Raw genomic sequence first — 22,766 nt, forward strand, 5'->3', positions numbered from 1 at the left:
CTGCCCGTGTAGAAGTCCCTCTCCCTCCTTTTAAAAGCCCTCTTAGGCTCTGGAAGGGCACTAAAGTCTCCCTAGAGCCTTACCTTCTCCAGGGGAACACCCCCAGCTCTCCCAGCCTGGATCTTGGAGCATCTCCATGGCCTCCCCTGGACCCACAGTTCACATCTTCCCTGGTGAATTCTGTGAATTACCACATTATAACCAGAAGTATACGAATTTCTGGGAATTCAATGAAAGATGCCCCAGCAGCTTTGCAGTTTCAGTGGGGACTCTGAATCCTTGTGCTGCAGTTCTTGCATTTCTGCTATTGCCAAATCCAACAGCAGCTTCTTCCAAGGAGAACACACAGGACTTGGCACAACCTGCAATTCAACAGCCTCCAAGGGGTCACTGGAGCAGCCATGAAAACCATGGAGGGGCCACGTGGTCTGGGAGGTCACAGCCAGCACTAAGAGCCCCCAGCTCCCAGCCCCAGGTCCCCATGGCCTGGTGGGGGTGGACAGGAACAGGGCCAAGGCACCCACATGCCCATGGCACAAGGGAAGCAGCACTCCTGGGCGTCAGCCACCCTGACCAAGGGGGTTTGGGGACTCTGTGCCCCCGAGGAGCTGAACTGGGAGAAGATCAGCGAGCAAGCCCTGAAGGCACAGCCCTTCCCTGAGCTCTGCCCCACACTCCTGCTGCAGGATCCTGCCCTGGAGGTCCCAGTGAACAAACCAGGTCTGGTCCCCTTGGAGCCAAGCACGGGGGTCCCACCCTGGGCCAGGAGAACGTCCCCAAGGCCACCCAAAGGACACGTGGCACTGAACAGCCCTGGGCACTCTGTCCGTGAGTCCATGTCTCCGTGAGTCCATGTCTCCAAGTGTCAGTATGTCTGTGTGTCCCTGTGTGTCCGTGTCTCTGTGTGTCTGTGTCTCTGTGTGTCCAAGTGCCAGTGTATCTGTGTGTCCCTGTCCCCATGTCCCTGTGTATCCCTGTGTCTGTGTGTCCCTGTGTTGGTGTGTCCACATGTCGATGTGTTTGTGTCTCTGTGTGTCTGTGTGTCCCTGTGTCAGTGTCTCCATATGTCCAAGTGTCCGTGTGTCTCCGTGTGTCCCTGTCCCCGTGTCCCTGTGTGTCCCCATGTCGATGTGTGCATGTCTCTGTATGTGTGTGTGTCTGTGTGTCCCTGTCCCCATGTCCCTGTGTCAATGTGTCCATGTCTCGTGTGCACGTCTCTGTATGTCTGTGTGTCCGTGTGTCCATGTGTCCCTGTCCCCATGTCCCTGTGTCAATGTGTCCATGTCTCGTGTGCATGTCTCTGTATGTCTGTGTGTCCGTGTGTCCCTGTCCCCATGTCCCTGTGTCAATGTGTCCATGTCTCTGTATGTCTGTGTGTCTATGTGTCCCTGTCCTCGTGTCCCTGTGTGTCCATGTGTCGATGTGTCCATGTCCCCGTGTCCCTGTGTGTCCCTGTGTTGATGTGTGCATGTCTCTGTATGTCTGTGTGTCTATGTGTCCCTGTCCCCGTGTCCCCGTGTGTCCGTGTGTCGGTGCAAGCCTGGCTCCAGCCCTGTCCCCCAAGCACCCCTGCCCACAGCCCACCACACCCTTCAGGAATGGATTTCTGCCCTCCAAAGCAACTGCCCTCCTGATTCTGCCCTTCCCAAACCCAGGAGGGTGTTCCCACCACCACCACATTCCCAGAAAATCCCTTTCCTTGCCTGCAGAGCTTCTGTCTCAGCTATGCACTCCCTGTTCCAGATGAGCAAACACATCACTCCTGCAGATGTTTTGTCACCTTGTCTTTCCTGAAATGCCAAATGCAAGGATCCAGAGGAATGGATTCAATGAACCCAATAAATGCCTCTCACTTGTGAGAGCTGCTGGGGATCACTCAGTGAGGACAGAAATCCAGAGTTAATGCATTTAGCAACTGGAGCATGGTGCACCGCCCTGCACAGGCCCAACCTGAGCCATTCAGCCCCATCAGCTCAGTTTCATGGGCTCAAATAAAACCTTGGCTGGAAGCAAAGTGCAGCGCCAAGTTTCCCTTGCTGCCACAAGCAGAATTTTAGGGTTGTTCTTTCCTTCTGGAGAGTTCCCATAAAAACACACAGAGGCTCAGCTTCCTCAGGGGGCCTGTCCATGAAAACTGCTGGAGTTCACAACCAGAGAACAAAAATGTGACCAAATGTCCCCAAGGCCACAGAGGCTGCTGGGGGAGCTGGGAGCTCCCAGAGCCAAGTCCAGGGCAGGGAACAGCCCTTGGCTGGTGGCTGGGTAATAAATAACCTGGAAGGGGAGCAGAGACTGGTTTGAACCAAGCTCCCTAAAAGCCAAGGCTGGCACCTCAGGCAGCTTCTAGAAGAGCTCCAGGCAAAGGAGAGGTGCTCTTTAACAGAGGGTAAGAACTGCAAATGCTCCTGACATTTCAGCAGCAGAAAAGCTGGGCAAGCTGGAAAATGTCTGCTGCCCGAGGAGGGAAGGGATTGATGAGTGTAGCTGGAAGGGGAGGAGGAGGGCCCAGCTACTGCCACCTCCCAAGGCCATGGCAGGGGGCAGGGGTGCCCTGTCCCAACCCCGAGGTGGCACCGGGCACCCTCTGCCAGGCAGGAATGAGAGGAGGGGCTTCACCTGGGATGATGCACGGGGAAAACATGGATTGCACTCCCTGCCTGTGCCTGGGGCTCTCTGGGTGCCCACAGAACCCTCCCTTCCCCAGCCCCACTCTCTGCCTCCCAACACACACAGGACAGCAGCTGCTGGAGTAACACATCCCTTTACCTGGAGCTGTGGTATGAACATTTCCCCCCTCCCTTGCCTGCATGCAAACCAGGAGGGACTGGCACAGCCAGAGCAATGAGATTTCACTCCCTCAGCAGCCAAGCATGTTGCTGAAGCCTGGTTTGGATTGCTGTGAGGACGCTGAAAGGACAGGATGGATTTCAGAGGCAATAACTCCATATTAACATCATACCTGTGTCACACTCCTCAGGCTGCATTGCCCAAGGCTTTCACCACAAGTCTCATTAGCAATCCCATTAAAACAAGAACACAGCTGGTGGGAGCATTTACTGCGCAGAAGAGTCAAATTCTTCTAAATTTATAGTGGCAAAATTGATTACTGATTCTAACATCTGTTGCAGATTTCACATTTAAATTCTCCTTAAAAAGTCCCCCTGCTCAGAAACATCAGACATGGCTCCCCTCCCCCAGGAGCCACATAAATTATCTCCCTGCAAATCAAATCTGTCTTTTCATAAAAACAATTGTCCCTGTCATTTATTACATAACAATCAGCACTAAAAGCTGCTGAGGATATAACTCGATGTATTTATGCTGTTTGTAATCACACAAAGACAAGGGTAACTTGGAATACAGCATAATGTTGGGAAAACCAAAAAGAGTCGAGTAAATAGCAGCAGATGCAAGGCTGGGAATGTTTAAATATCAAACTGGTCTCTTCATCACCCAGGAATTTAACAAGAGCTACCTGTGAACAGTGTGAAAATGCAGAGCTGGAGACAGCAATGGGAGGTGGTTTTGTATCTCGTGCCTTCCCCTGGATAAACCATTCCTAGCAGCTGCCAGCAAGGAACATCTAGCACCAAACCCAGGCACTGGCTGTGTGTGATATCCTAGCACAGGCAGAGGGAACCATTTCCCTTCTTGATCTTTTTTAATAAAGGAAAAAACCCAGGTGTCTGCTCCACCTCTCCCAGCAAGCCCTGACCCTGGTTCTCCAGGAAATCCTAATCCCCTTGAAGCAGAAAAAGAGTGAGGGCAAGGTTAGATCCCAGATCTGCAGCAGTGCTGGATGTGAAATCCAAAGGCACAGCCTGAGCTCCTGGCAGTGCCAATGAGCTGCCTCCTCTGCTTTGTGACCCTCCTGGAAGGACAGGAAGGACAAGGTTCTGCTCCATCATCAGTTCCTGCAGTGCCACACCATCCCATTAACCTGCCTGGCTCCAGGCTGTTAGAGAGGACATTGGTCCCAGCAGCTCAGCCCTGCCTGCCTGGCTCTGGCAGCACAGCAAGTCCTGCCAGGCCAGGCCATGCACGGGACAGGATTCACCATGAGGAGCTCAAGGGGGACAGACAGAGGAGGTGACACCAAGCCAGGGCTGGAAGATGTTCCTCAGAGCACGAGTGACAGCAGGGACCTTTAGCCAGAGCTCAGCAAGCCCATGGACACCCATGGACCACTTATTCAAGAGCTGTTTTACTCACCCCGGGTCAGGAGGAGCATTCCCAGCAGGTAAGGGAGGGATCCTGCCCCCCTGACCAGCCCTGGGGGCACCTCTGGGGTGCTGTGTGCAGCTCTGGATCCTCAGCACAGCAGGGACAGGAGCTCCTGGAGCGGGGCCAGCTCAGGCTGTGAGGATGAGGAGGGCCTGGAGCATCTCTGTGCCCAGCAAAGGCTGAGGGAGCTGGGGCTGCTCAGCCTGGAGAGGAGCCCCAGCTGAGAGGGGCCCTCAGCCCTGGGTGTCCCTGAGTGTCCCTGTCTGTCCCTGGGTGCCCCTGTGTGCAGGGAGGGGCAGAGCAGGGCCCAGGCTCTGTCCCTGGGCAGGGACTGAGCCCAGCAGTGCCCCTGCCCAGCAGGCACAGCTCCTGCCCTGGGCAGTGCCCAGCCCTGAACAGGCTGCCCAGGGAGGGGCTGGAGTCTCCCTCAGCGGGGATCCTGCAGAGCCCTCTGCACACCATGCTGTGCCCTGTGCTCTGGGATGGCCCTGCCTGGGCAGGGAGGGGCCACAGGGACCCCTGGGCCCCCTGACAGCCTGAGCCAGCCTGGGGTTCTGTGAAGGCAAAATTTCCCCTCAGAGCTGCTGCCAAGAGATGTGAACCATGAACAGGACATGTGCTGCTCTGTCCATCACCATCTTCTACCCAGCTCTTTTCCCAGTGTTTGGGTAGAAATCCATAAGAACTTTCTCACACTGGGTCACTGCATCCCCATTCCAGTTCTCAGCAGGAGATTCCCATTTGTCCCAGCCAATGCCCCTATTGCTTGGGAAAACACTTGGTGATTTATGGACGACAACCAGGACAAATTCCCAAAGTTCCCCAGCCTGCAGAACTTGATCCAGTCACCTTGAAGGAACAGAGCCCAAACCAAACACCAAAGGATCCCAAATCTGACTGGGGGGTGATGAGAGCTCACAGACCATGAGTTGTTTTCTTGCTCAGCACATCTGGTTAAAGGTATTTTGGAAAAAAAAAGCATCAACTTGATAATAAAACCTCCAGGGATGGAAAATCTCCCCCTTCCATCCTGAGCTGGACCCTCATCATTGGTTGGCAACCCATTCCTCACTGGATATGGATTAGGAAGCAGCAATGGCTGGAAGAAACATCTTTTAGGAGAGATTTCTCATCCTGATGATGAGACAAGGGTTCACATCCTCAGTGCCAGTTCCAAGCACTTCTATCAAGCCAAGTCATCTCTCAATCACTCTCACAAACTCAAGGCTGTCAGAGGCTGAGGCTCCAACACTCAAACGTGGTGTTTGGGAAGGGCACAGTCTAAATTGCACCTGCTCTTGTCTTTCCTTTCCCTCTCCATTTAATTTCAGGGGTAGAGGAATCAGGACAAGAAACAAAGGAGCCTTTGGGAGTCCACCTGCTGTTTAACATAAACTCCTCTCTCAAAAAGTGCTTCTCAGCACAGAAAATGTAACATGAAGATCATTTCAATGAGAGCAGCTCCAGAAAGGATCAAACTTGCTCCAAGTAGCAGTGGACAAAGGGGGGTTCATGTTGTTTGCTTCAGAGAGAAATAGCACAAAAGCTTTTTATCTTTTCTTCCTGGGCTTCCTTTGAAAATGGATGTAGCAACTAATCCCCAACATGCTGGATGAGGCTTGTCAGATCATCCTGGGAACAATTTGTTATTAAATTCACCCTTTTACTGAGGCTCAAGAACTCTGTGCAGAAGTTCAGTTAAAAGCATGAAATCCATTATCAGCATAAGTGGGCCAAGGCCAGGCTGGATGGGGCCTGGAGCAGTGTGGGCTGGTGGAAGGAGTTCCTGTGGGTTGGAATGAGCTGAGTTTAAGGTCCCTTCCAACCCAAACCATTCCAGGATTCTGAGGTCTAGAACAACCTCACTGGGGCAAGAGGTTTGAATCCCATCTTTGCCTTGGCCCTCCCACAGTTAACAAGACCTGGGCTTTGGCTGGAGGAAAGAGAACAGCCAAGACAAACATCCTCTCTCCTTTCTCACTTAAAACCATGTCCTTCCCTCTTCCTTTCCCTCCCATTTCTCAGTCTGGATTACCAAGGCAGAGGATTATTTTGCCACCACCCACCCCTGCAGCCCCAGGCAGGGAGCAGGGAGAGAGCAGGACCAGCACCTCCCAAACCCCACAAGGGTGATCACAGCAGGTACAAGTCATGTTCCTATGAACTCCCTTTGCCCACTTTTATTTTTCAGGGTGCCCAGCTCAAAGCTGCCTATGACTGCTCAGCAGTGACTCAGATGAGCTGCAGTGCCAGCTCCTCACCTCCTGGGAAGGATTGAATCAGCCTGGAAGGGTTGTCAGGCACTGGGAAAAATTGGGATTTGTATTTGTTTCCAGATAATTAACATCACCTTCCCAACACACTGGAGCAGCATTCCACACCCAGCCTGGAGAAGGGCCTGTATGTCCCAGGAATTCCCAGGTGCTTTGGCTGCCACCACCTCCCATAGTCACAGTCCCACAGAACAGCTCCTGCAGGGCAGCTGGGAGGGGAACTGAGAGCGGCTGCTGCCCAGGAGCACCTGGAGGCTTTGGGTATCAGAATCCTGAGTTTGATCAGGGCAGGGCTTGTCCCCTGTGCTGGCACTGCTGGGGCACCTCCAAGCCAGCCCTGGGCCCCCCAGGACAGTGCAGACCCCGAGGGGCTGGAGAGTGTCCAGGGAAGGGTCTGGAGCCCCAGGAGGGGCTGAGGGAGCTGGGAAGGGGCTCAGCCTGGAGCAAAGGAGGCTCAGGGGGCCCTTGTGGCTCTGCACAGCTCCTGCCAGGAGGGGACAGCCGGGGGGGTCGGGCTGTGCTCCAGGGAACAGGGACAGGAGGAGAGGGAACGGCCCCAGGCTGGGCCAGGGGAGGTTTAGGCTGGATATTAGGGAAAATTTCCCCATGGAAAGGGGGGTCAGGCCTTGGCAGGGGCTGCCCAGGGAGGGTTGGAGTCCCCACCCCTGGAGGTGTCCAAGGAAGGGTGGGGCATGGCACTCGGAGCTCTGGGCACAGCTTGGACTGGATGGGCTGGGAGGGCTTTTCCAATCTCACTGATTCTGGGATTAAGTGAAAACCAACAAACAGCAGCTTCCCCAAGAGTTCCTGCTGTCCCCACGTGTGATGCTGCCTCACGCAGCTGAGCAGGGCTGGCAGAGCAGGGTTTCAACTGGAACAACCATTAATTGGCTCTTGTGTTATCAGTGTTTCAAGGACCCTTCAAAGTGCGGTTGCTTGGAGGAGAAAATGCACCTGCTAGTGGAGCTGCTTTCTCCTCTCCTCTTCACCTTGACCAGGGTATTTTTAGCTGTATGGACAGACTTGCCAATACTTTCACCTTCAATTGTTCGCAAGGAAACTTCTCCCAGTAATGAACACTCAGGGTCAAGAGAGGCAGCAGGAAAGAAGTGATGGGCAAAAGCAACTTCCCAAAAGGCTTTTTAAGTATTTTGTGCCTTCAGTATTTTAGCTCCACTTCTTCCCACAGACTTTCCTGCTCACAGAGAATTTGTTTGCACTTGATTTCAATGCCCTCAGTGTTTGGCCTGAGGTTTTGCACAGGAGAGCTGCACCTCCACACACAAGCATCTGACCATGCTGCCCACGTGCCTTTGCAGCAGAAAGTGCCACTCAATTCCTCTGAGTCTCACAGATCCACTAATCTAAGTTCCTTTGGCAGAGAATGGTCCAACACTACCATCTGAGGAGGCTGGAAAGCTCATTATTCCTACAAAACCTCATTATTCCAAAGCAGCAGTCTCTCTTGGCTGTTCATCCCAGCAGGTAACATGTCAATGGCTGCCAGATCAGTAAACACAGCCCTGGCTCCCACCAGAGCCCAGGAGCAGGAACAAGAGAGGCAGACATGGCACTGTTCTTATCCATTCATGTGCTGCTGGGCCCAGGAGTGCTTCATTAATTGCTCCAAATCTCACCTGTCACACAGAGCCTGAGCTGACACCACCCAGGGCCAGGCACTGCTCAGCTGAGTCCAACACACACAGGGCAAACCCCCCTGCTGCTGTGCTCAGATCCCCTGGGCTGGGTCAGCCTTCCAGAAAAAGCAGATTTCTCTGGGGCAGGAGGGTGACAGAGCTACCGATCTCCAGCACACACATTTTAATGTCCCTCATGTGCTGCCATTTCAAGGGAGCCTCTGAGAACCAGAGCAAAGAAACACAGGGGATTTACAACTCTTCCCTGAATTTCCAGCTTTCCTTCAGCAGCCTGTTTTTAGCATAACCGCTCTGTTAGGAAATCTATTATTTGATAATCTCTTCATCCCTCACAGCACCTTGCATTCACAGCACTTACTACCCCATTTGACAGACACATTCTGCTCTGAAAAACCACTCAAACCTGCTGCACTTCACACACCTGAACACCCCAGCCATGAAAATATACTCCCAGCACACCCACAGCCCACTCTATGGTCTTAGAGCCTCTCAAGTCCTCTACTTCTGCAGAAAGTAGAAGCAGGTAAGGTGAGAAGGAAGTAAAAGGGGTGGTGAGTCAGCAGAGTGTAGAAGGAAGGAAAAAGCCATTTAAAAATCCATTTTAAAGTGGGTACCTTTTCAGCTAAGGCCTTTAGGCTGTCTAGAAACCTCTGCCAGAAGTCCTTGAAGAGGGGTCTGTCAATCCTCCTCAGGCTCTCCTTGGTGCTGGCATCCACACTGACGTAGAGCTGGGTCACAGGCTCCAGCCTCCTGCAAAGGGAAAAGGGAATTGCTGCTTTCACAAATCTGCAGCTTGAGTGTGTGCTCTCCTACAAAAGCAGGAGCAGGAACTGGACAGTATTTCCAGGGAAGGTTCATCTCTGCCAAGTGACCACCATCAGCAACAAGGTGTCATAACAACAAACACCCCCAAGGTTGAGAACTCACACACAGCCCTTGTCATTTCCTCCCTCTTTGTCATTTCACTCCAGTGGAGCTGTAACACATTGGGAAAGACTTCCCAAAGGAAGGGGGTCAGGTGAGGCACAGAAAGGTTCTGCAATCCACAAAGCTGTGTCCTTTCTCTACCATCCATTTGGCCCATGGGAAAACAATCCATTCAACAAAAATGGACATCAGGAAGATCTCCCCATGGAAAGAGTGGGGAAAGTCAGGAACTGGAAGGGGCTGCTCAGGGAGGTTTGGAGTCCCCATCCCTGGAGGTGTCAGAGGAAGGCCTGGACATGCAACTCAGTGCTCTGGGCAGGAGACAAGGTGGGGATTGGGCATAGCTGGAACTCAATGATCCTGGAGGGTGATCCTGGAGAGATTGTCCAACCTCAGGGATTCTGTGACTAAATTCAGCCCTAATTCAGCCAGTCCCTACTGCTGGACCTGCTGAACTCCCCTGACCTGCAGCAGGATCATCAGTGACATTTTTGAAGGGACAGCAAAGCTGTTTCAAAAATAAACCCCCACACAAACCACAACCGTGTTCTCCTTCCACAGAAATCCTGGAGCAGAGCCTTTCTGGTCACAAGTGCTGGGAGCCCAGCACTGGGAACTCCTGCAGGGACCAAACCTCCTTTGCTGTGGGAAGAGCCTGGGTGGAGGCTGATCCCTTCCATAAATGCCAAGGGAATAAAGGAGATGCAGCAGCACCACAGCCCATCAGCAAAAGGATCAAAGGGATTAGGAACAGCCTAGAAAGGAGCTCCTTCAGATCACTGCGGGTGGAAAAGCCCTTCAATGTCACCAGGCCCAGCCTCTGCCCCATGCCCACCTTGTGACCAGCCCAAGGCACTGAGTACCACCTCCAGGGGTGGGGACACAGCTCAGGATGGGGACAGAGCCTTTCCCCGGACAGAAGTCACAGGCAGTGAGTGTAACACACCCGGCCCTGTGGCACCTCCCACTCCCGGGGCTGCAGCACCGACAAGCACAGGGTACACAGAGCTCCCTGTGTGAAGTCTGCAATGAGCAGGCATCAGTCCCAGCTTCATTTGGTTCTCTGGAGAAGATGAGGAGAAATCAGAAGCTATTGTTCAGCTGCCAAACAGCCACCTAAAAATACACTGACACCCAAAGGTGAGAGGGACAAGAACTGGCCAGAGTGAGACTGACCAGAGCTCTTTGTGTCCAGAACCCACACACAGTGAGTTCCAACCATTGGAACACATTCTCTGTGGGTGTATTTAGACAGCAAAATGAAATAATCCAGAACAAACTGAACGTTTCAGGTTAAAATCTCAGGTTTTGGAAACAAGTGTGTCTGGACCGGCAGGCAACCCAAAGCCACAGACTCCAAAATGACCAAATGTTCTGGGCCTAAGTGACATGCTCAGTTTCCAGGAATACTGAGCCAAACTCTTTCTTTACTCAGCGCTGTCTTTGCTTAATTAAAAGGGGCCTTAGTGAAGATGGAGCAGGTGCTTTTCAAAAGAGCTGAGAAAAATCATCTCTTCTCAAACCTAGGGACAGGCAGGAGCCAGACTCACAGTCAGCATGGGGAAATGAAGGAATTAGAAGTGATCCCAGGGAGGGATTTCAGCACCCAAGGCTCTGCATGGCTGGGATCCGAGCCCAGGTGAGCTGGGCACATTCTGCCAAGGGGGAACGAGGAGAGAGGGCAGCCACAGGTGCAGTGAGAACAAGGACACAGACTGGTGTTCCTGGAACAGCTCCAGTGCAGAATAACAGCAAAGCCAGCTGTGTGGCACCAGGATGGATTTGCTAGCTCAGACACCTGAGGTGAAATCCAGGAGACCAAACCCATGGCATTTACACAGGGACACAGGCAGGAATCCTGAGCTGAAATCTTCAGCTGAACTCTGCTATCAAATAAATCCCCTTCAGGCTCTAAGGTGGCTTCACCAGGCAGGCAGGACAGAGCCCACAAGGACCAGGAATAGCAACATCAAAAATGAGCATTTGCTGGTGAGCATTAATAATCATCTGCTGATTACTGGCATTGTTACTGATCATAAAGGCAAACCCACACAGAGGGGTGTTCAGAGCCGTGGGTCAGAGCCAGGAGCCAGGTACAGGTTCAACAGGAGCTCACCTGGTGTAAAACCTCCCTCAGTTTAGTGTGAGCCTGGGGCAGGTGGAGCTGCAGCCCGAGGAGAGGAGGAGGAGAGGAAGGCACAGGGGGCACCCACTGGAGCCCCCGTCCTGAATCCAGCAACATCCCAGGGCACACTGCCTCTCCCAGAAGGGGTTGGGAGGGACCTTAAAACTCATCCTGCCATGGCAGGGACACCTCCCACTGTCCCAGGCTGCTCCCAGCCCTGTCCAGCCTGGCCTTGGGCACTGCCAGGGATCCAGGGGCAGCCACAGCTGCTCTGGGCACCCTGTGCCAGGGCCTGCCCACCCTCACAGGGAACAATTCCTGCCCCATATCCCATCCAGCCCTGCCCTCTGGCAGTGGGAAGCCACTCCCTGTGTCCTGTCTCTCCATGCCTCATCCCAGGTCCCTCTCAGTGCTCTTGCAGCAGAGGTCACCCTGCCTATTGCAGGATGAGCTTTTTGACTACAGCTCCTCTGCTGACAGCACAGAAGTGAGCTGGGTGCCTACTTCAGTTCCCATATTAAGCAAATCATCTGCTTTGATGAGCCAAAGATCAGTTGCAATTTTTAAGACAGCAAGACTAGCATTTTATCCCTTTCTTTTTTGTTTCCTTTTAAAAAGATTCAGCAGATCCAAAAAGTGCAGCTTCAAAATAGAGTGTGTGCTCTCTTTTTAAACTGCTATATTTAGGAAAGAGCAATTTCTATCTACCAGGCACATAATACATTACTTAAAGTAACTTGATTACACAATTATTCAATCATTTGGAATGCCTTTGTAGTGTATAATTACTCACTCCCAAACTGCCTGCACTCCCCCCTCAGTGCCAGATTCAGACCATGAGGAGTGCAAAGGAAGCTGTCCCAGGAGCACAGAGGAGGAGCTGGCATGAGCTGGGTGACACACCAAGGCCACCCTGCCCACAGCTCCCACAGCTCCAGGGCTGGATCTGCTGCTGGGATTCTGAGCAGCCCCAGCCTCCCTGGAGCTCCATTTCCCCACGTGCTGCACTTCCTTTCTACACTTTAGTAACAGCAGCCTGGATGCTCCAAAGCATCAGAAAAGGGGATTCTTTTCCTTTGGAAAGACTCTGAAAGAGTTCATTGAAGTGTCTGGAAGATTTCACTCAAGTGCCCCTGAGGGAGGTAGAGCAGATCCCACTTTGCTGATGAACATGGGCTTGTCACCCCTCCTGGTCCTGCTGGGGATGCTGGGCTGGGCAGAGCTTTGGGTTGAGCCTTTACAGCTGCTGCTCTGGAGTCAGAACAAAGATCAGCCCCAAAAGGCAATCTCTAAGCTCAGTGCCCTGCTCTGGCTGGCAGAAGGACAGAAATTATTCCTGCCCTGGGGCACAAACCACAGCTCACTCACTGCTCCCCTCCTGCCTTCAGAGGTGCCACATTCCAGCCTCTCCACTTCCAGCAGCAATCACAGTTTGTTTAGGAGGTACAGAAAAAATCAAACTGAGGGGGAGAAAGAGCTGAGAAGGAGCATGAGGAGATTGAGGTTAAAATCAGACGCTGAGAGGGATTTGCATTGCCAGTGCTTGTGCAGAGCTGACTCTGAGGGGCACAGAATTGTACCAGGACACAGGTGAGCACTCCAGCGTTTGAGGAGGAAGTTCAGGAGGAATTTCCTGCAGCTCTTACCTGATCTCCTCGGGGAACTGGGCGTTGGTGACCAGGAAGGTGGAGATGCCCTGCTGGTGCAGCAGCCTCACCAAGTGGTTGATGTGGGGGTACATGATGGGCTCCCCCACGAGGGACAGGGCACAGTGCTTCACTGCCAGAGCTTCCTCCAGCCGAGCTGCCTTCACCCCTGACACACCTGCAAAGGGGACAACACTGAAATGAACAGTGCATGGGACCCTGAGCAACCTGGGCTGGGGGAAGGCGGCCCTGCCCATGGCAGGGGTTGGAACAAGATGATTTTTAAGGTCCCTTCCAACCCAAACCCTCCTGTGGTTCTGTGTGGCCGTGTTCACAGGGGTCTTAGCATGAGGGAACAGACGAGAAGGTTGACTCCATGTTCAGAAGGCTTGGCTTATTATTTCATGATATATATTATATTAAAAACTATACTAAAAGAATAGAAGGAAGGATTTCATCAGAAGGCTGGCTAAGGATAGAAAAGGAACCAATAACAAAGGTTCAGACTGACCAAAACAGTCCGAGACAGCTGGACTGTGACTGGCCATTAATTGGAAACAACCACATGAGCCCAATCCCAGATCCACCTGCTGCATCCCACAGCAGCAGACAATCACTGTTTGCATTTTGTTCCTGAGGCCTCTCAGCTTCTCAGGAGGAAAAATCCTAAGGAAAGGATTTTTCATAAAATATCATGGCTACAGTTCTGTGACAAATCCCCCTCCCAAACATCTGTATCCAAAACACACCCTGGCACAGGAGGGCTGAGAAGAGCAGCTGGAGCCCTCCCAAAGCAGAGGGGACACCAGGCCAAAGCCAGGGAGCAGCTCTGCAGCACCCAGAGAGCAGCAGCACCCAGAGCCTGGGCTATGAGTGCCCTGGGCACTGCTGAGAGCAGTGTGCTGGGAACACCTGAGCCAAGATTACACACCTGAGCCAAGATTACACACCTGAGCCAAGCTCTCCACTGCTGAGACCTCGGGATGCTGCTGAGTGCTGAGACACAAACACACAGGGCAGCTCAATGCCACTGCAAGCAGGTGTGCTAAGAAAGCAGCCCAGGTCATGGCTGTGCTGCTGCTGGTCCCTGTGGGCCTCCAGGAAGGGCAGCTGAGCACAGCTCCCCAAACACAGCAAGGGACTGAACCCTGATGGGAAACACAGAACGTGCAGCTCCACAGAGGATGTGATCAAAAGAACACCCAGCACATGGCATGGTCCTGAACAGCCAGAGACCTTTCAGAAGGAAAACTCAAATGTAGCATCCATGTGAAAACATCACCTGAGTCCCACTCCTGATGCCCACAGGAGGGAGGGGGAGCTGGATGCTCCTCCAGCCCACCCACACCTGACCAGGTGCTCAGGACCCCGGATGAAATCAGCTGCCTCCAAACAAGCTTTTGTTCCCAATCTGTCACTTTGCATTTTCCTGACGTGCCTTGATGTACTCAAATCCTACCTGAGGCTTTAGATTGGGGGCTGGTCTGTTTTAAAGATAAAAAACAAAGCCTGGAGTGTGAATCCAGGTCCTCAGCTCCCTTCTCGTTGCCTTGACGCTGCAGTACAGAAAATTACAGCTCTGCTGCAAAGCCCAGATAAAAGAGGTGTTTGTGGATATTGCTCCAGCCTCACGTAGCAAAGCTGGTTTGGAATCAGAGCAGGGCTCAGTGCATTTTCAAGCAGCCAGGCTCAGTCCTGAGGAAGTGACAGGACTAATGGTTATTCCATAGAAACCTGACAGCACTAAATGAGGGCTTTATTGGAGAAGAAAGCAGCATCTCCAGCACACGCTGAGATTAAAGGACTAAGTTTCATATTCCTAAAACTACTGTAAGTCAGTTTTGGAATTAATTAATTTCTCTCTCTCAGTATTTTCCATCTGGACTCTCATAATTACCCTGCCAGCTTTATAAGCAGAAGAACAAAATCCCAACATCCCTTAAAGTTTAAGTGGAACTTTCCCAAAACAGCTTACACCAAATACATCCACCCAGAGCAGGGAGTGGGTTTGTACACAACCATTTGAGCACACAAATCACCAGCCAGGCAGGGATAAACTGCCCAGGACTGGTGTATTCCAGGAGGGCAAGGACTCTCCTGAATCCCTATGGCTCTGCTCCTGCCATCAGCTCCCAGCAGAGCACATCTCCCTGGAAAAGCTGATTCCAGCTGCTCCACTAACTTGGGAAAAGACAGCACCCCTTGCACAGCACCCTGGGGAGGCTGGGGGCTGACTCTGGTACCCCTGTAAGGACCTGAGCAGCACCACAAGATCCTGAGGGCCAGGGAGATGAGAGAGCTGCTCTATCCATGCTGCTCCATGGGTACACTGAAGATTTCCTGGGACAGGTCATGCATTTCTCCTTTTTTCCCTTTATTATCAGACTCCCACTCTCCCATTCCTGAGTTATGCTTCCATCCTGTATGTGCCCTTTGCAAGGGCACAGAGATTTACAAGTCACTCCCCAGAAAAATGTATCCATCAAATAAACTTTGCAGCCTCACTCCCTATCAGTGAGGTGTCTCTCCATCATTTAATCCAAGAGAGAATTGTGGGGCTTTAATGGCTGTGCTCTCCAAACCCAGCACAAACTGTGGCAACACTAAAGCAGATGATGATTTATCATCACCCACAGGCACTCAAAGTATAGAGGACTGTCCTGTAGGGTATCCTAAAGGATAAAGGGACACAAGAATTCTGGTCCTTCAAAGAAAATCTCATTTTTACTGCAATGGGTTGAATGAATAAAGCACCAGATGAGCTCCCCAGTTTCTCTGGCCCATAGAATGGGTGTGTGGATGGATCTGCCTACAAAGCTGTGGGACTGGAAAGAACAGCACCAATCAATTCAAAAGGCTCAGGGAGGTACCTGAGCAGCACCCCCAGATACTCCTGCCCTGAGGACTCCATAGCTAAGACTTTTGATACTCCAGAAGCCCAAACAGGCTATGCCAGGGGCCAGGGTCCAACACCCCTGGAGTCCCTGCGGGTGCCCAGCCAGTGCTGCAGGATCAGACACAATAATGCTGGGAAATGGAGATGGAATCCAACCACTCCCCCAGCACTGCAAGGTCACCATTCACCCATGTCCCCAAGTGCCATTACACACAGTTTATAAACCCCTCCAGGGATGGGCACTCCACCTCCCTGGCAGCTGTGCCAGGGCTGGACAACAAATTCCAGCAAGGAATTTACCCAATATTTACCCTGCCCCTCCCCTGGCCCAGCCTGGGGCCGTTCCCTCTCCTCCTGTCCCTGTTCCCTGGAGCACAGCCCGACCCCCCCGGCTGTCCCCTCCTGGCAGGAGCTGTGCAGAGCCACAAGGGCCCCCTGAGCCTCCTTTGCTCCAGGCTGAGCCCCTGCCCAGCTCCCTCAGCCCCTCCTGGGGCTCCAGAACCTTCCCTGGCACATGCCAGCCCCTTGCTGTCTCTCGTGGAGGTGCCCAGGGCTGGGGGTGCCCCAGCAGTGCCAGCACAGGGGACAGAGCCCAGCCACAACCCCTCCTCCCCTCCCCACAGCAACCTGGGCCACCTCACTGCTGCAGCAGGTGGTTCCTGTGCTTTTGCTGGGGTTTTTCTCAAACATCAATCCCAATAAAGGCCCCTGGTGTCTGTGCAGAGCTGCTGGGCTGGCTGGAGGAGCCAGGCCCATTCCTCTAGCCCTGGAACTGCACACAAGGACTCTGATCCTGCCAGAGCTGAACCTTTGCCTGTCCCCAGCTCAGTTCACTCACTCAATTTGGCTCTTACTGCTTCCACCCTAACACTTCCCCGCACACCTGAGGGAAGAACGATGTAAAATTCACTACATGGAACAGGAGCTCCTGGGCTTCTCTTACCAATTTTTCTTCTCCTTAATAAACCTTTGACTCACAGCAGCTAGGACAGGAATGGTGCCATCTAGCACTAGGAAAATAAACCAGCTTTTCTTTTCCCACTTAACAACACAGTTCTGGTCCAGAGCTTTTCTGTCTTCTCCTTTCACAGTCCCAGGTCAAGGGTACCTGTGCTCAGATGCACAGGCACATTTTGAGTAATATTTATGAATTTATTTAACATAAGATAGGCTCCAAAAAGAGAGAACTGGGATGTCCTGACAGGCCCCCTGACACTTCAGTAGTATTTCAGATGCTGAAAAGTCTACCATAATCATTCCTCCTCCTGAAACATTTCGGGAAGACAGCAGGGTCAGCGAATGAGAAGGCTGTTCCTCAGTGCAGGGTGATAATGGCTCTTCTCCGGATGCCTGAAAGCCTCCAGGGCTGGAGGGCCCCCACCCCTCCAGGCCCCACCCTGGCTGAACAAGCTCATTTTGATGGGTAACTTCACCCTCCCAAACAGAAACCAAGCCTGTTGTCCCTGGTTTTGAGGGCAGGGACAACAGACAGGTGGGACTCCAGCACGAACAGATCTGATCCCCTTCAGAACCTCCCAGTGCTCAGAGGCACAGAATAACTGAGGCTGGAAAAACCTCCAGGATCAGAGTCCAAACATTGCCCCAGCACTGCCAAGGCCACCACTGACCCATGTCCCCAAGTGCCACATCCACATGAATTTTGAACATTTCCAGGAATGGGGGCTCCATCTCTGCCCTGGGCAGCTGTGCCAAGGCCTGGGCTCCCTTTTCAGTGAAGAAATTTCCCCAAAATCCCCCCTGAGCTCCCCTGGCCCAGCCTGAGGCCGTTCCCTCTGCTCCTGTCCCTGTTCCCTGGAGCACAGCCCGACCCCCCCGGCTGTCCCCTCCTGGCAGGAGCTGTGCAGAGCCACAAGGGCCCCCTGAGCCTCCTTTGCTCCAGGCTGAGCCCCTGCCCAGCTCCCTCAGCCCCTCCTGGGGCTCCAGACCCTTCCATGCATCCCTTGGCTCAACCATGGTGTTTCTCCAGGTGCCCCTGGGGTAAAGCCCTGCCCTGAGTGTGCCTCTCAGCCCCCCAGATTTCCCTGCAGAGTTGCTGAGGGTGTTTCAGTACCACCACCCCCTGCTCCAGGGGATGTCTGACACAGTGCCAAAGAAACCCCAGGCTCAGGAGTGAGGCTTCACAGAGCTGCTGCTCCAAACCAGCCACGTGAGGAGAATGAAGCCCATGGGGCCCTAACCTGAGCTATTTTTCCACCCATTATCCAACTGCAGAGATGGAGGCAGAGCAGCTCTGCTCTGCTGACAGAAGGGCTTTGTGCCTGTCACATCCTGGATCCATTGGAATCTCTTTGAGCACAGCCAACCTAAACAATCAGGTTCCCAAAATGACAGCCAAGGCCAGGGCTCATCCTGCACGTTTTATGGCTGTTCCACTCCATTTGTGCAGCTCAAGGCAGCTGGGGAGAGCAGAACCCTGGAGCTGTCCTGCCAAGCTGTCCAGCCCTGCCAGCACACACAGCTGACCTTGGCACAGCAACCAGATCATCACATTTGGGAAACAAAACCCCCAGCCCTCTCTACAGTTACAGACACAGAATATCAAACTTCCAGGGAATTTCTGCGGGAAGCAAGCTGCAGTGCTTCCCAGAGGTGCTGTGGAACTGCATCTTCAGTCACAACCACAGGTACTGAATAATTCCTGAAAATCAAAATCCCCTGCTTGCTGCTGTTTCATTATTCATGAGACAAACACAACCCAGGAGTTCCAGGGTAACACAAAGCTGGGTGTTCGGGCTGGCAGTATATTTCCTGGCAGGTAAGAGGCTGATTGCTTTTGCTTCCTACCTGCCCTCACTCCTCCAGAGGAGCCAGGATCCCCCCTCATCCAGGCTGGCTTTAACCACTCTGGAAGGCTCTGTGCCGACCCAGGGAAAGGATTTGACAACTACCAGGATACACCAGAGGCAACTCCACTCTACTCCCTCCAGGCAGCAGCACCTACCCAGTGGCTGAGCCTCATTTCAGAAGACATTAAATGTGCCACAGCAGCTTCTTCTCACCCACCCTCCTGACACTCTGAACCTCAGCCCTACTTCCCAGAGGAGCAGAACGTTCTCACCTGTGTGAAGATGTCACTGCTGGTTATCCCCTGACAGCCCAGGGGTGGGGACAGAGGAGGAGTTACCTTTGAACTGCCTGATCATGTTCTGGTGCTTCTCAAGAGCCTCCTGCAGGATCTGCTCGGGCTGGTCCGTCCTCCAGCGCCACTCGGTGCCCACGGGGTTCGTGTGGTGTCTGAGGGAAGAGGGGACAGTCACCCACTGCCACCTGGAACCCACCTGGAGAACTCACCTGCCACCTGGTACTTTGGCATCAACAGCATTCAAAGCAACAAAAGATGCTCAGCAACTCCTGCTGCTGGCCCAGCCTCTGGATGCCACCCCTGAACACCAGGCTTACACCCCTCTCCTTCCAGGCTCTGGTCTCCCAGAGGGAGGAATGGGCCTTGTGGGTAATATTACCCTTTATACTGATATTTTGAAGCACAGGTGAAAGGTTCCTAAGCCAAAATAATGTCTGCAAAAACCTCTAAAGAAAGGGAAAGTGGTTCTGCCTCCTGTTCTGCCCACAGCTGCACCAAGCTCTGGAGAAGGGAGGTTCTAGGCCATTTTTAGTTCCATTTCAAAGGCACCTGAGGACAGGATTTGTTTCTACCCCGATCTTTGTGTGGTGCTCTGGTAGCAGGACAGATGAGGGCAGGCTCCTCCAAACCCCCTGAAGGGAGCAGGAAGCCTGTCCTGTATCAGGGATGCATTCCTGGGGGATCTGGGCCATCTCCCAGATTTTAATCCCCCTGACTCAAGCAGATTGCAGGGAAAAAGCCCCAGATCTTCCATCTGAGGAACAGCTGGGTCACACTGGAGTGGGAAGCCAACCTTACCTGGAAAAGATCACTGTCCCCATATTTTGTTTTCTTGGAAAATAGCAAAAGCCAACCCAGGTAAATCAACCCAAGCACCTGGAAGACCCATGGAGTTCCTCTTAATTTCTTACTTTATTGGAATGAGAGGCTCATCCAGCCCTTAAATATCATGTTAAGGAAGTCAACGAAATTCTGTGTTTTCACCTCCTTGTTCTCTCTCCATCTTTTCCTGCTTCATCCCAAAATATGCTCCAAAAGCCCCCTCAGTTTTTCCCTACCATTCCCCTGGCAGCCCACAGAGTTCATTAAGAGCAGCAAATCGTGCAGGGTCTTTCACAAAAGCTCCTGGATTAACTCACCTCTGGACAGGAAAACAAGGCCAACCAAAACCCCCTCCTGACACTCTGTATTGCAGCCAGGTGACCTCTGCTTCCTGCACCCCCTCCACCATCCCTGGATGCTGGATTCTGCCTTGTTCTGACCCAGGGATGGGGCAACTGAGAGGTGTTTTAAAAACTTTAATTTCATTTTCAGTCTCATGTGAAGGGTGAGACAGTACAGATGTTATAATCCACACCATCACAATCAGAAGCCAACTATTCCCTAATTACAATGCACTGTAAGTGTTTCTTGGCCTATCAGCTTTAGCCACACCATGCTGTAAATGCCTTAAAGCCAGTCATCTAAAATGACCCCTCGTGGGTCCCCTACAATGCCCCTTTCATAGTTCTATTTCTCCAAAGTATCCACTCTTATTTGCAAGGCCATCTTTTGAAACTTGCTTCTAGTTCCGTTTCACTCTCAGCAATGTCTGTCCCATTCCATGGCATTTCTAAGTCAGCATTTCTTATCTCAAAGTTTACATTCAAATGCACACTATGTGAGCCTTCTACCAAGCTTTGAGAATTCTCTACAAATCCATTTCCCACATTTCCCCCTCTCTCTTGAATGGAAGAAACTTCTTTGATGGCCTTGTTCACCATTTGTAATGCTCAGCAAAGTACATAAGGCATTGTTACGAACATGCATATAAACTGTCCAGCCCTGGGAACACCTGGGAGGTTACAGCTGCATTCAGCCTTCCAGCTCCAGGGGATCAGGACAGGACTCTCAGCCTTTAACTGAGGGAGAAGGGACAGGAAAGCACCTTCCCAGGATGAGGGGGCTGGTCCAGCCCTCACTGGAGACAAGCAAAAGGCTCCCAATGACCTCTGCACAAAGGGAAAGGGACTCAAACCAAAAGAGAGTAGGCTTGGGTTGGACATCAGGAAAAAAATTCCTCCATGTGAGGGTGGGCAGGCCCTGGCACAGGGTGCCCAGAGCAGCTGTGGCTGCCCCTGGATCCCTGGCAGTGCCCAAGGCCAGGCTGGACAGGGCTGGGAGCAGCCTGGGAGAGTGGGAGGTGTCCCTGCCATGGCAGAGGTGGCACTGGATGGGCTTTAAGGCTCCTTCCAAGTCAAACAAGTCTGGGATTCTGGGACTCCCCAAGTGAGAAACACCTGCAGCTGCCCTGTCTGATAGTGCTAAAACACAAACCCAGGCTCAATAAAATCAGTCTTTTGGCCCAAACATTTCTTCATCCACTTCAAGAGCAAAGATTCAAACACGGTTCTCAAACTTCACCACCTCAAGGATCCTTTAAGTCAAAACAGCTTTTTGAATTTCCCCTTTATTTCCCCATCTGGCAACATGGAAAGTTTTCTGAATGTCAGCTATAAAAGGCATTTATAAAACTCTTCCATGTTTAACTGCAAAACTTGTACCTTGTATATTTAATAGGGCCAGCTGGCAGGAAATCAATAGGCTCTGGGTGCACCCTGGACAGCTATTAGTGTCCAACAGGCCCTGCATTTTTAACACATCCTACTGTTTAATAAACACACCAGGTCAGGTCTACAGAGCTGCTTATTTGGCAAAAGGAGGTTCCCTGCCAAGAGGAGGATAAAGCAGTAATGCCTTGGGCTCAGGAGACTGTTCCCCAGTCCCAGCACAGACAGAATACCAGAGCCACCTCCCCACTGCCCCCAGGCTCTGTGAGCTCCCACCACCCACCTCTGGCTACACCAGCACTGAGCAGGAATCTGTGTCAGGGATTCCTCCCTTCCTTCCCAAAGTAACACAACTGAAATGAAATCTCCCCCAAACCGATAAACAGCAGAAAACCTCGATTTTAGCAGAGGTTGCAGGTGTGAAACAGGTTTGGTGTGCTCCTTCAGAGACACCTCAGTGCCACAGCCCCACGACTGCAGGGAACATGAGGGGAGCTCCTGCTGGCTGCCCTGGAACCCCCCCAGCCACCCAGCCTGCTCCCATCCAGCTTCCCTGCAGTCCCAGCTCTCCAGGAGCCTGGGACAGCATTCCCAGTGTCCCTGGCAGGTTCTGGAACCCGTGTGAAGGTGCAGCTCCCCAGGGCTGTGATCTGCCTCCCCAGGCACTTGGGGGCTATTTTAATAAATCAGCTTTTGCTTTATACAGTCTGGAAGTGGTTATTAAGAGGCTCTGAGGGCAATATAGCTCAGGTATAAAATGTTATTTACTGCAGGCATTGGCTGAGCCAGGGTGATGCCTGGTGGGGAACAGGAAGGCGAGGAAGTGCTCGTGGCAGTGACATAAGAGGACAGAGCACACCATTCTCAGGGAGGGCAGGAGCAGAAGAAAAAGAAGAAGAGTTCAAGAAGCAGTCTCAGTGAACCCTGAGAGCTAGCAGGGAGATCCCAGAGGAGAAGAGCTTAAGGGAAAAGAACTTCAGTTTTGGAAGCCCTATTAAGGCAGAAGTGCAAACTGAAGCAATAAAAAGCAGACAAAACAATAAAATCAATCTGCTCTTCTGCAGCCTCATGAGCCTCCAGCTGCAAACAAAAGAAGGAGCACAAAAACACAGGGGCATCAGCAGAAAGGGGAAGGCAAAACATCAGCCATGACCAGGAAAGGACACACAAAAGAGATCCCAAGGACTTTCCCTGGAATGATGGGAGGAGAAAGGGAGAGACCATAAAAAAAGCTTGGCCAATGCACAAGCCAACCATGTTTAATGTTCCTGCTGTACAAAATGAAACCTGGCTGTTCCTTTTCTTCTGCACCTCCTGAGAGCAACAGGAGCAGCCCAGCCTGGGCTGGGCAGAGACCAGGACTGA

The 22,766-nt window shown here is 52.3% G+C and overlaps 1 protein-coding gene across 2 annotated transcripts in view; it reads right to left on the reverse strand.

Moving 5' to 3' along the window:
• The window catches only part of LOC311161545 (S-adenosyl-L-methionine-dependent tRNA 4-demethylwyosine synthase TYW1-like), a 96,683-nt gene that overhangs the window by 34,038 nt on the left and 39,879 nt on the right, over positions 1-22,766 (reverse strand). For both annotated transcript variants that reach the window (XM_084219180.1, XM_084219179.1), the window contains exons 12-14: positions 18,895-19,004; positions 12,854-13,031; positions 8,770-8,905 (exon numbers count right to left, since the gene is read on the reverse strand). In XM_084219180.1, the coding sequence (XP_084075306.1) occupies positions 8,770-8,905; positions 12,854-13,031; positions 18,895-19,004 (424 nt within the window). The remainder of the gene's footprint in view (positions 1-8,769; positions 8,906-12,853; positions 13,032-18,894; positions 19,005-22,766) is intronic.

Source organism: Fringilla coelebs (genome assembly GCF_963513975.1).
Source record: "Fringilla coelebs genome assembly, chromosome: 20".
In the NCBI taxonomy this organism is placed as follows: Eukaryota; Metazoa; Chordata; class Aves; order Passeriformes; family Fringillidae; genus Fringilla; species Fringilla coelebs.